Source organism: Stegodyphus dumicola, chromosome 7 (assembly GCF_044657685.1).
Source record: "Stegodyphus dumicola isolate Sdum_Otavi_A_Nest chromosome 7, ASM4465768v1".
Taxonomy (NCBI): domain Eukaryota; kingdom Metazoa; phylum Arthropoda; class Arachnida; order Araneae; family Eresidae; genus Stegodyphus; species Stegodyphus dumicola.
This window is the reverse complement of record NC_140774.1, coordinates 86,145,058-86,157,804: the sequence shown is the minus strand read 5'-3', so window position 1 is coordinate 86,157,804 and position 12,747 is coordinate 86,145,058. Positions and strand designations below refer to the sequence as shown.

Sequence of the window (12,747 nt, the reverse complement as noted above, 5' to 3'; positions counted from 1 at the left end):
CACTGCGGATTTCTTCAGTTTCTTCAAATCGAAAAATTCTAAAAAACTCTAGAGGTGGCGCCCGAACAAATTACAAGCAATGTTACAAAACAAGGTAACTTTTAGTATGGCCTTTCAAGATAACAGGCTGCACCGGAACCAGTAAGTCCCATGGAAAGATTCGGATTCATCGTAGATAGAGTGCGAGCGTCAATAAATCCTGTAGCCATTTTTGATGATAGAAATTCAGTAGTGACCTTTTTCAAAGAATTGGAAACTCATTTTATGCTTTACCCGATTGCAGAAATACAGAAGATCACAACTGCAACCGCCACACTGCGAGGACAGGCACTGAGCTGGTACAAAGGCATCAGTAAATTTTTTTTGGATGAGCCAGGCAGTGAGAATTTTACACATGAAGCCGCCCTGGTGAAAGCATTTCCAGTGGCCAAAGATAGAAAGTTTCTGCCTTCCGAGGCCATGTTATACAGTTCTGCCAGCTCTGATAAGTTTGTAATTATTCGGCTTTGCGTTACAGCTGCTGACGTTTGAATTATTACCTCACTTAGAGTTTTTCAGGTATTTAAATTTAATCGTGTGGTCTTTAACTACCAGTCTACATTTTAAATTTGAATTTGACTGTTACTTAAGTCGCATCGCTACAAGTTCTGGTTGACTTTATTAGCACGAAAGTGCATTTATGATCAAAATTTGTGTGTGAATTATTATTTTAAACCCTTCCAAGACTGTGTAGTTAATTTCAGACACAGGGATTATTCCCTTTACGCCTGTTAGGAGCTGGACCTAGTTTATGCTCCCAAAGCAAGCCAAACTCAACAGAAACTTGAAGGTTATGTGAATTCGATGATACGGTTATCCTATTGTTAATCATTGCGTATTTATTGTACTTCGCCTATTTAAACGACATATTTCCGACAAAATGTCATAAAATAATTTTTCCTGCTATCCATGTTGCATTCCCTTGAAACGCTGAGTGTGTAAAACTGATGTCAAAATAAAGCTGAAGTTTTCCTTACGCGTGGTTTTACTTTAAATATGAATTTTAAAGAATTATGCAAGGAAACCTAATCACGTGTGGACAACTTTTATTTGTATGAGCTTAAAATGAGGGAAAATGAGACAATTAACTTTTATTAAATGGATAAAAACATATTAGCATAAATCAATAATAATGCAACAATAATAAGGGGCAGAAAAAGATGCGCTCCATTCAACCTAATAACCTCGGCATTTAGCTCAATTCTTCATTTCTTGGTAATTTCTGGTTGCGTAGCAACGTTATCGAATCGAATTGCAGGAAATAATTTTCCCTTCCCCTTTTTTCTTGTCTCTATCGACGGAAGTATGAACGGGCGACGCAGACGGCGGCTCGTCGGATATTTGGGTGATGAAGAGAGGGAGAATAAATAATAAGCAAACATCTCAGAGAAGAAATATCTAAGAAAGTCGCCGTTATCATTCCTCGGAGGAAAACTTCGGGGTGAACGATCCATAATACAATGCATTAAAAATTTACGATGAATAAAAAATACAGGTTTCTTTAGCATATATGGACGAAGTAGCTTACGTATGCTGTATTAATTTTTTCTATCTTCTAATATTTCTATTTGTGACATTTTAACGCATTCATTTCATTTGTATAATTTCTGAATAAGTTGCTAGAAGTATCTAACTTATTCAATAGCTAGGAGCACTAAATAGATTAAGTAATTTCTCATTTCATTTTTAGCTGTAACCCTCATGAATTAAAAATTAATCTGCAACACAGTTGTACTAAGCTATATTAATTTATTGCAAAAATAAATTACATTCACATAACAAAAGCTAAATTAGTAAAAGGAAACAGTGAATATCTCTAAGACTTTAAGCGGCAACTTTCATTTTAAATCTTAAATACAGAAACATTTCTCTAACAGATAAACTATTGGATTGATGCAAAACTTCATCCGCTTATGCAGGAAGATAAAAGTGATTAAAAAGAAACTTACACACACATATATATATTCAAAGTAATTGTCATCATTTACTAGACCTCTTGTAATATACATGGAGCAGCCATAAACTAACCAGAGAATTTCTTATAAATAAGAAAAACGTTACTAACCTTCAAATAAGTTTATCTCCTTAAAAATAATCACCAGAGGAGCCTATGCAGCTTTTCCACCATTTCTTCAAATAACTGAAACGTTTATAACCGTTGAAATTAACCTTTTTTTTCAAAACACTTGTAACATCTGTTATAACTATTCGAAAGGTTTTCAGACCTTTGTACTTTCACGACCATCTTAAGCTAACGAAAAAAGGAAAAAATCAACTGACGATTAATCTGCGGAATCACCCACTATATTCCGCAATTGAATGTTTAATAAGATATTGTTGTACAGAAGATGCTGTACGGGTGTTTAATAAGATATTGTTGTACAGAAGATGCTGTAGCATTGTTGTGCAAACGAAACCATTGTCAAGAGTCAAAATGTTCCTTCCTTATTCTGCATGCCTAACTGCCTTTATCGAAGAAGCACCGACTTATAAAAATACTGATTAATTGATTGATCTTCAGGGACAAATTCATGGTGAGTAAGTTCTTTGTAATAAAAAAATACAATGTGTATCATCTTAGTTCTTTGCCCTGTGCACTTTGGCTTTTTGCTTCTGGGTGGAATTGTAGATACCAGGTTTCATCTCCCGCTATGATTCACTTTAAGAAATTGTTGTCCTGTTACACAATGGTCAGCAAATCTTCACAGTCAGCTTTTTTGTCTTCACTTTTATATTCTGTCAAAATCCGAGGCAAAAATCAAGCACAAACTTTCCTTATTCCTAGATTTTCAACTAAAATTAATCTGCAGCTTTCTTTGATTATCCCATGCACGTCTGAAAGTTGCTGAGTTGTTATATATCTGTTAGATATCACCAAAAACGAATTTTCTCAACAGTTTCTTTATCCTTTGAAGTTGAAGGGCCTACTATCGCTGGTGCATCTTCAACGTTTTCGTGCCCACATTTAATGTGGTTGTACCACTCATACGTGTGTATTATTGATAACGATGCATCATCATTTATTGTTCCAATGATCTCTAATGTGTCGGTAGCAGAGTTACCTAATTTTCAATAAAATTTAATGTTTTAATTTATTCCATCTCAAAGCCAATTTTTTCGTAAATATCTTATTCTCAGTAGATGGAAATAACTCCGGCGTTTTGATATGTAAACGACAAAATCACTATTTTAAACTAACTTTAATATGCATTTATTCTTTTACTTTTTATTTTCTCATTTGGTCTTCTAATTTGTCCGGTTACTTTATGAGCGAACCTTGTATTAATCCCTCGTAGATAAAAATCTTTTCATTTATAATAAAAAAACTCTTGTAATATTGTTTCACATCCTGCGCATCATCTGAAATTTGAGAGACCAAGGAATTCTACAACCAACGAAAACGATGTCAGACCGACGAAGCAAAGTCCGAGGATAACATAAAACTTACCAAAGACAGTAATTTTGACCGAACAATTAAACCACCATATGGTTTTGCGCTATCATGGTGATTGCACATTTGACCAATGCTAGAAGCTTATCTTCTAGGTTTGCCTCGGTTTGTCCAACTGGTTGGCAGCGCACGTCAGACACAAAGTCAAAAGAAGTTCCTTTTATACAGCCGACAAAAGTTGATTCTAATGTTCACTGCATTCGATGCAATTCAACATTTCCAATTACTTACAGTTGACTAAACGTCGTTATACGACACATTGAGTCCCAAAACCATAAAATAGCTGATCATCAACAGCATCTTCCTATGGTGTCACGCATTATTTTCTCAAAAACGAATTTGGTGAAGAAAAAAGATAGCTTTCACTGACTGAAGCACTATTTTTATTCCATGCAGCATCGGTGGTTTAGCTCTATGTATTGTGCGTCAGAATTAATCAAAATATATTTTGAAAACAAATTTCGTTGTGCACGAACAAATTCTGAGGCAATAATTAAAAATGTGATAAATCCCTTCGCAATCTCCCCTCTGAAAAATAAATTAGAAAAAACTCACTTTATGACCATATACATAGATACTTCAAAGCACAAAGATTTAAAATGCTTTCTCATCCGCGTTAGATATTTTGATTACATAGAAGATATTCAACTGAAAGTTATCACTGTTCTCAAAGAAACATCGTAAATAATCAAATCAACGTTGGATTCAAACAACTTGACAAATAAGTTGGTGGGATTTTTATGCAAACAATACCAATTCAAATTTTTGAGATGTGAATAGAAAAGGAATAAATAACGTATCTTCCCGAACGAATAATCAATTAGATCACTCAATAATTGGAATTAGCTGCGCAGCACACATAATCCACAATCTGATGCTGTTCAAACTGCATTCGATTTGCTTCCTGTAGATATTGAAGGAATAAATGGCAGAATTTATATTTACATAATTCAATAAAAACTCTGCAGGAATTCTGTGCTGGTAGAATATTAGCAACTGAGGATAGTGGTTCGGTAAAACCATTGAAACTAGTCCAGTGAAAATTTTGTAAATTCTACCACCTAGTTTAAACACTATTTTAAACAATATACTAATTTAAAATTTAAATATAGACCAGAAATGGTTTATTAATCAAATTATAAATTTTTATTATTTCTTATCCAGAATTAGGATCTAGAACGGTTATCTAAAACGATTTGAAGAAATTACTCATTTTAAGTAAGTTAATTTCAAATACCAAATAGACCAAATAGACTGGACCAAAACAGAAGCAAAACTTTTCGCGAAATATTATTTGCCTGAAAAGGAATATAGTATGTCTAGGGAAAATGATTTATTCTACAAAATATCATATTTGAAAAGATGTGCAAACTTTGAAAAACTTCAAAAATGGGCAAGTACTGGATGCAAATTTTAAATTAGTTCAGTGAAAATCAAAGTACTTGTGTGCATCTCACAAAAGTTACAGAATTCGCGCTTTGTTTTCCTGGTACCGATGCAGCTGCCGAAAGTATGTTTTCTATTATAAATAGTAGTTTGTGGTTAGCAGAAAAATCGCAGCTGAACAATGATTCCATAAAATTAATATAACTAAGTGCAGTTTCGAGTGCAATACTTGCGAAGAGTTTAAAAAATAAAACTGAAAATTGCTATAACTTACTTCGAAAGATTCATTCTATTTAAATATACAACTAATCATTTGTACGAACTATTTATTCTTTAAATACCTTTTTATTGCATTTATATGTTTCTTTTAAATTTATTTATTTATTAAAATTTTGTTGTTGTTGATTGGAAGGGAGGTTGTGTCCCGGATCGACTTATGAAAAAAATGGGTACCTTTCATTTAGCGTAACTTGTTTGGGACGCAATACTTTCTCTGACGCGTTTGAAGCAGGCTATACAACGCAACGCATAATCCTTCGGTCTTTGTCATTAAGGATGAGTGCCCTTTCTCATTACCCGATATTATTCATTCCAGAAAACGGTTCATTTCTAGAACGAAAAAGCCAAGGCAGGTTTTGGTTCTCATCAGTCCTTGCTTTTCGAATAGCTGTCGTGGAATCTACTGATTCAAATTTGTGATGAACTCAAGTGCGGGCATTCGCCTCTAAACTGTTGTTCTGTATTCGAGCAGCATTTCCGTTAATTTCTGAACACTTGCATAGGAGACATTTTATAAAGTCTGGTCCAGAATCTGCACAAAAACCGTGGATGGACATTCGAAAGGTGGTTGATCTGTATAACGTCTATCTTTATTCCTGAATTTCGGAAATTAGCGACGACCAGTTGTAGTTTTAGAAAGACATGCTCCCTATATACTTGGCTTATGTTTCAGCATGCTAAGGTTGCAGTACTCCCTCTGTAAATTCGTGCAACAAAAAGCTGTGTTTGATATGCTTTTTATCTTTTGCCATTTAAAACAGTTTGAAATTATTTACGAATGATTTATAAGCAAATTATCTTAAATGTCGTCTGATTGCAAGCATATTGCCTGTACATGTTATCTGACTACAAACATATTGCTTTAAATGTTGTCTCTTACAAGCAAATTGGCTTTAAATTCTGCCTCCCTACACGTTTTACTGGTTGAAAGTTCTAGTCATCGTAGTGTCATGTACGACGCCAGAACCACTTGTCATTTGAATCTCCAAAAACGAGATGAACTTTTGCATCAGTCCAATATATTTGTAAAAAAAATTAGCTGCGCAAAAGCATTGTAACTGCATCGTTCGTCAACGTATAGAGAGAGTGAAAGACTGAATATTTCTTAGTTTAAAACTAAAAAATTCGGTAATACAGTCATAGATTGACTGATGGTTTCATAGACAAATTATTTGCATTTAAAGGGAGATTATTAAGATTCCCTCGTCTTCAGGTAACAAAAATATTCTCACTAAATTTTGATAGTCAGATAATTTGAATAACTTACATGTAACTACTTATACTATTTGTTAAAAGCGTATGCATTATTTTACTGTGTCAAAATAGTTTTGCTCCATAAAAAGAGGAGCCATAACTGTTTTTGAAATCCAGAGAAGTTTTCTTAAAACTAAGCGTCAATCTGTATTTGAATTTGTCTTATTTTAGAACTTGAATGCATTTCACAAAAATGAAAGCGCCGCAAGGAGTACATAATGATATTTGACACATAAAAACACGCTTAAACTACATGTAATTAGACATGCCTAAACTACATGTCTTAGAAATAAAACTAGAATAAATTCACAGAAATATTTATAAATAGATTATAATAACAGAAATAAATTCCTTCTACAATAACCAGCAGTTTTAACTCTAAGATCTAATAGTTCATTTATCCTTAACTTGACATCCTCTCGAATACTTTCGTATGAAAAAGTGTAGGCAAGAAATATCTGATTATTCTGCATTATGTTCTTTCTTCTTTTTTCATAAATATGAGCCACGAAAAGCTAACAACTAATGAATATTCCATAATTATTTACTGTTTAAGCAAGTGACTAGATTTATATATTTAATGTACTAAAGTCTGCTGGTACGTATATATTTCTGTAATCGTAAACGTACCTTTTCGCCGCTTTTTTTATAGTATTTTTTATTGCCATAACAAAAATATAATTAATTTTTTAGAAAGTTCTCTAAGATAATAGTTGTATTACAGATAACAATTACATGCTTTGGCATATAATATAGTTAATCCATTTCAATTCATCCACGAAATATTCTTGCAATGTGATTAATTTATTTAAAATTTTTGACGAGTATCGATTTAACATCATAGTCAGTTACATTTTCAATCAACTGCAATATTGCTATTGCAATTAGATGATAAACGAAACCTAAGTACTCCCGCAAATTAGAAACAAAGAAAGGGAGGGGAAACCTTAAAATTTCTTTTAACATCAATTTAGATTTTCCAAATTTACAAGCCCAAAATTCTGCAATTTGCAGTTAGACGACAGAATTATAATTCTACTTAAATCTCATTTGCAATTACAGAATGAAACTTTCTGTAATTGCAAACAAGGATCACGCCCATTTAGGTGTCACGTTAATTAACCTTTACTCCAGTAATTTAATTGAATTTATCCTAAGTCAATAAAAACATCTGGATGCTCAATTTCTCTCGTAGCAGTTATATTTTATTTTGAAACCTTAAGTTTCATTTTAAATCTTAAATGCAGTAAAATTTTAGTAACAGATTAATTGTATTTCTAAATATATGTGCGCAAGAAACGTAACTGCATGCAGCTGCATTCATTAGCGTCAGGAAATATATTTTAAAGCAGCGTCCTCAAGATTTTAAAATTCTTGTAGAAACCTCTGTACTTTTCATCTGCAGAGGAATCTTTAAATAGAAATTCGTGATTTAAACAGACTTAAAAGTATATTACATATGATGGTAAGTCTATTCATCACTATTTCTTTTAGAACTCCTAGCGATTTCTTCCGGAACCTAATTGAAAAATGCTACTTTAAAGCATCAATTTTTCCTATTCGTTTATCTCGGTACCTACAAAGACGTCAAACTTGAAGGTCAGCGGAACATCCACTATTGCCTATCACAGTTGACATGCGAATAACTGTTTTAGTCGAGGTCATTGATAAGACTAGTGCGTAAGTGAAAGAATAATTTATTTTAATGAAAACGCATTTCATAAGCAACATCTAAAAGCTGCTAATTTGTTCTCCAAACAAAACTATGTTATGTCTCTCTTTTGTAAAAATTAGCTCAGTTCATTTAATACCAATACATACTGGTCGATAAAAACGATATGTCGATAAAAAAAATATTAGATTTTTTGAATATAAAACGTTTTTGGAACAAAACCACATTTCACATTTTATGGAAGAATATATATATATATTCTTCCATAAAATGTGAAATATATAATATATATATATATATATATATATATGTGTGTGTGTGTGTGTGTGTGTAAGATAAAAAATATGAAAGCAAACTTCTAAATTTAATTCACTATAACCTCTTTTATTTTCTATTCCATTTGGAAACTTCATCTATCTGTCCTAAAAATAGCGCTTAAGTCTAAACTGCGTCATTCAAATTAATCATGCGATCTTACATAACCCTTAATGCAGATGCCTCTTTACCAATCACCAAATTGCAAACCAAAACTTTTCTCTTCACGTGCTTCCATTTTTCATAACTACGCGCTTCAGCTTTGCTCTTTACTGTGCTGACATGTAAGTTCGCTGGCTTGCTTTCTATCTCAACAATATCAAAAATGTAAATCTTCTGTGGAAAGGGACGACTAGAGTGCCAAGTGATTGTGGCCACAAATATCCATTGGAAATAAAAATGAAATTAAAACTGCATCGACTGCCAAGTTTTATCAAAATTCTTCTTCAGTATGGATCTAAGCACGCATCGACACAGCTCCGGCTTTTCCTTGTGCTTTTAATGTTACACACACACACACACACACACACACACACACATATATATATTAAACTACATAGTTTTAATGAAAAACACTTCATGCAGCAGGAATATTATGATAACTAAAAAATTAACTATCATAATATTCCTGATCATATGTGATTAAAATTAAACTCGTGGGTCTACTAACAGTGATGGATTTTAAAAGGAAATTTTCAAAGAGAAATTGATCCAGCCAGTGGCGGAGTAGTTAAGATCATTGAATGCTAAAAGTTCAGCCTAGTTTAGATTCGATCCCAGGCAAACAGGATAGCTACAAGTTTGGTTTTCGTGATTTTTCTCATGCGTAATGTGAAAACGAGCTAGTTTCCCTCACAAAATCTTCCACAAAGGTATCCCTCTTGTCAAGCATATAGCTTTGGCGTATTAAAATAACCAAATCAAACCTTAAAGAAATTTAAGAAACTGAACATAATCATTCTTATATCTCTTGTATATATACTATCACTTATGTTGTCTTGACTTTCTCCCTCATACAAGTCGTACAGGGCAGATTCCACGATGTTACTTTTAGTCACTTTTGTGACTCGCTTAACCACTTATGTTCATCATCATCAGGTATATTGTGATAGTTTAAAAAAATATAAAAGAAAAATAATAAAGAGTAAAACAGAAATAATAAAAATAATAAACAAACAAAAACATTATTTTTGAAACTAGAAAATTTTTTCTTCCTGTTCTGATGCGAAATTACATTCAGGTCATTTTATACTTTTGTTAAATTAGAAATCCGATTTTATCATCACTTAAAATCTTAGCAACAATGAATGATTAAATCCTTTTACTATTTAAAAATCTATCATTGTCAGAAACTGCACGATAGTTAAAAAAATGGAACGATTTTTAAATCGATTACTCGCTTAACCACTTAATATTACTTCCGTCCATTATTCTTCCTGTTACTAACATTTACTTGAAGCATCGTTGAACTAATTGACTAATACAGTATCAGCTTTTACCTTCATTTCTTTTCAGCTCTGACAACATGAATTCTGTAATTCCTTTTCAAGTTGCGTACGAGAGGTATAAGATATGGATTCTTCTTATTTAGTAATTAGAACAGAAAGTGTTCTACAGTAGAAGTAGAAGCTAGATCAGTACGTCTGTAGTACAGGTAATTCAGGTATTGCTAAACCTAGCTGATTGTTAAGCTTCTTGTTTAAGTTTTGCCCCGATTTTGAGAGAGAATACCATGCAGGAAGGCGGTCCGAGGGTCTTCCACTCCTTTTTCCCTACCACCACGTTCTCTATGGGACTTTCGGCTCGTATGTATTTTCAGACCCCCTTGCCCCACAGGTACTATACGCTTACAAACATCCGCACCTTTTCCGGGATTTCAACCCGAACCCATCGATACGGCAGTTAGCGTCATTAACCATTATACCAGCCGACCGGCTTCTTAGTTTAGTAGTACATGCATTCGGCTTTTAATTATTCTGTCTTAATTTCTCTCTAAAATTTTCGAAACTTATAAGAGCCAAATTTTATATAGGCATTCCTTCATTATTTATAGAAAGTTCTACTTATTCTATGGTATATTTTTATATATATTCAAATATGCATAATACAATGTTCCATAATCTACTCTTGTATTGATTTTCAAATAAAATTTTCTGGAATTCTTGGTGAGTATTTATGATTTAAAAATTAATATTCTTTCCTTAAAAGCTCAATCTATATTAGAAATAATTTCTCTACTGTCCAAAAGGATTACATGTTACATAGCTTAACTTCTTAGGATCATCATACAAATAAAGTATATTTTGTATATCACCTTAATTTAATTAAAAAACTTCGTCGTAATGCTGCAAAAGTCGACGTAATGCTGCAAAAATGAGGTTTTCAATTCTTAGCCTTAAATAATAAATGTAAATTCTTTTCATGCATTCATTAGCAAAATCAAATTTTTTATTTTAATAGGGTGGAGTGGTAACAGAAACTAAGGTGCAATGCTTTGCTTCTTGTAGAAATCCATTGCCACCAGAACCCGGAAGTTGTTGCCCGACATGTCCAGGTAAATAATAATTACATTAGCAATGAGCAGAATAGTAATATGATGTTAGTGTCTTAGGAGATTTAATTTTTATGTTCTCAGTTAAAGTGAAAAGCAAATGGAACTTATACAGCAATTTGGAAGTTTCACAGGTGACGTAACTAATGTTAAGCTTCCTTGGTGAAAGATACTTTTAAGCTGTTATGTAGAGCTATATATTAGTAGAATTTAAGAGACTAAGTTTGGTATTCTTTTTATTTCTTCCCATCTTTTAAAAACCACATGAAAGCTCATATGCATGGTTTTTCTAAAATTATCTTTACAGTGTTGATCCTCTATACGATATACGATATAGCGAAATAGATACGATATAAACGTAACAGGATATCAACTTTCTGTTTATTGATACAATATAAACGGAACAGGATATCAACATTCTGCTTTTTGTTAATGAAAAAGTAATTTATAAAATTTTATTTGCCATGAAATTTTTAGCTTACTTTCAGATACAATCTGCATACTGTCTGCAGCTTGTGAGGCCCTGGACGCAAGTTAAATACAAAGTTCAAAGGAATTTCCATTCAAAATACAGAAGAACTTCACTAACCAGATCATCAAGCAACTATTACACGAAAAGTTAATGGAGACTAGTAATGTGGTTCATTCCACTCCCCCCCCCCCATGGTGGGCTCTAGTCGTTTATATCCCAAGTAGCACAGCAACGACGTAACGACTTTGCAAACTCGTCGCGGATGTCGTTGCAAAATGTCGTCTTTAATACGCCCAGATGTCCGCGAACATCCACTGTTTTGCAACCGTTGCAAAGACGTCTTTATTACTTCTTTGAAGATGAGGTTTTTGTCGAATAGACGTCTTTATTACGTCTTTGCAGATGAGGTTTTTGTCGCATAGACGTCGTTATTGCGTCTTTCGCAGGTAATATTTTGGTTGTGTCGCGAAGCATCGTATCACGACGTCTTAAAGACGCCTAAATGTTCGCCAAACTTCACCTTTTTGCAACAGTTTTGAAAATGTCTTTATTATGTCCTTGTGTTACATATTGATTTATGCAGAAAATAAACTTAATATACTTTTCTTCTTTTTTAAAATTTTGTATTCCTTGTATTTATCTAAAGTTTAAATATTTTATCATTTCCTGAAAACCAGAAGATAATACAATTTTTTCTCTTTAGACTAAATATGCATAATTAATAATAGCCTTAATTATTTTCAGTACTTTAAGCTATATTTTTTAAGTAACTTAAATTCTAAGTTACGATTATATAAGATTTCATCATTTTTTCCCTTAAGTGGGAGTAATTATGAAAGTGGTTATTATAAACATATAACATTAATAGTAGATTTTAAGTAAATAAAACTCAATTAGACATAAATAAAAGTAAAGTACATATGTGGGTAAAAAAGAGCGTTTCTTCTGATAACAGCATTACCACATTTATTTCTGCTAAATCTCACAGGCATTGAAAATTGCCCCTGTCATGATAAATTAGGAAGCGGTTCTTAAGGTAACATAATCAGCATTTTACCTGAAGTCAAGTATAAATTTATTCGCGTATCACAGTAAAAAACATAACCATTAACTTCTATATCTCCAAGATATGTAAATGAAAGACAGTATAAAGTAGTTAATAAACGTGATCAAAAATATACCTAAATCTAATAACTTCCCATATTCCTACCTAAAATGAAATAATAACCTAACAAAACAACATACATGACAGCACTATTTAAGAAATAGCATGAACTAGTATTGTTTGAAAGTATAAATATCAGAAGGAAGGTAACAGAATTTAGTAA

At 32.5% G+C, this 12,747-nt stretch overlaps 1 protein-coding gene across 5 annotated transcripts in view; it reads left to right on the top strand.

The window, feature by feature from the left end:
- The window catches only part of LOC118198163 (BMP-binding endothelial regulator protein-like), a 256,469-nt gene that overhangs the window by 177,166 nt on the left and 66,556 nt on the right, over positions 1-12,747 (top strand). For all 5 annotated transcript variants that reach the window (XM_085820555.1, XM_085820556.1, XM_085820554.1 and 2 more), the window contains one exon: positions 10,857-10,950. In XM_085820555.1, the coding sequence (XP_085676681.1) occupies positions 10,857-10,950 (94 nt within the window). The remainder of the gene's footprint in view (positions 1-10,856; positions 10,951-12,747) is intronic.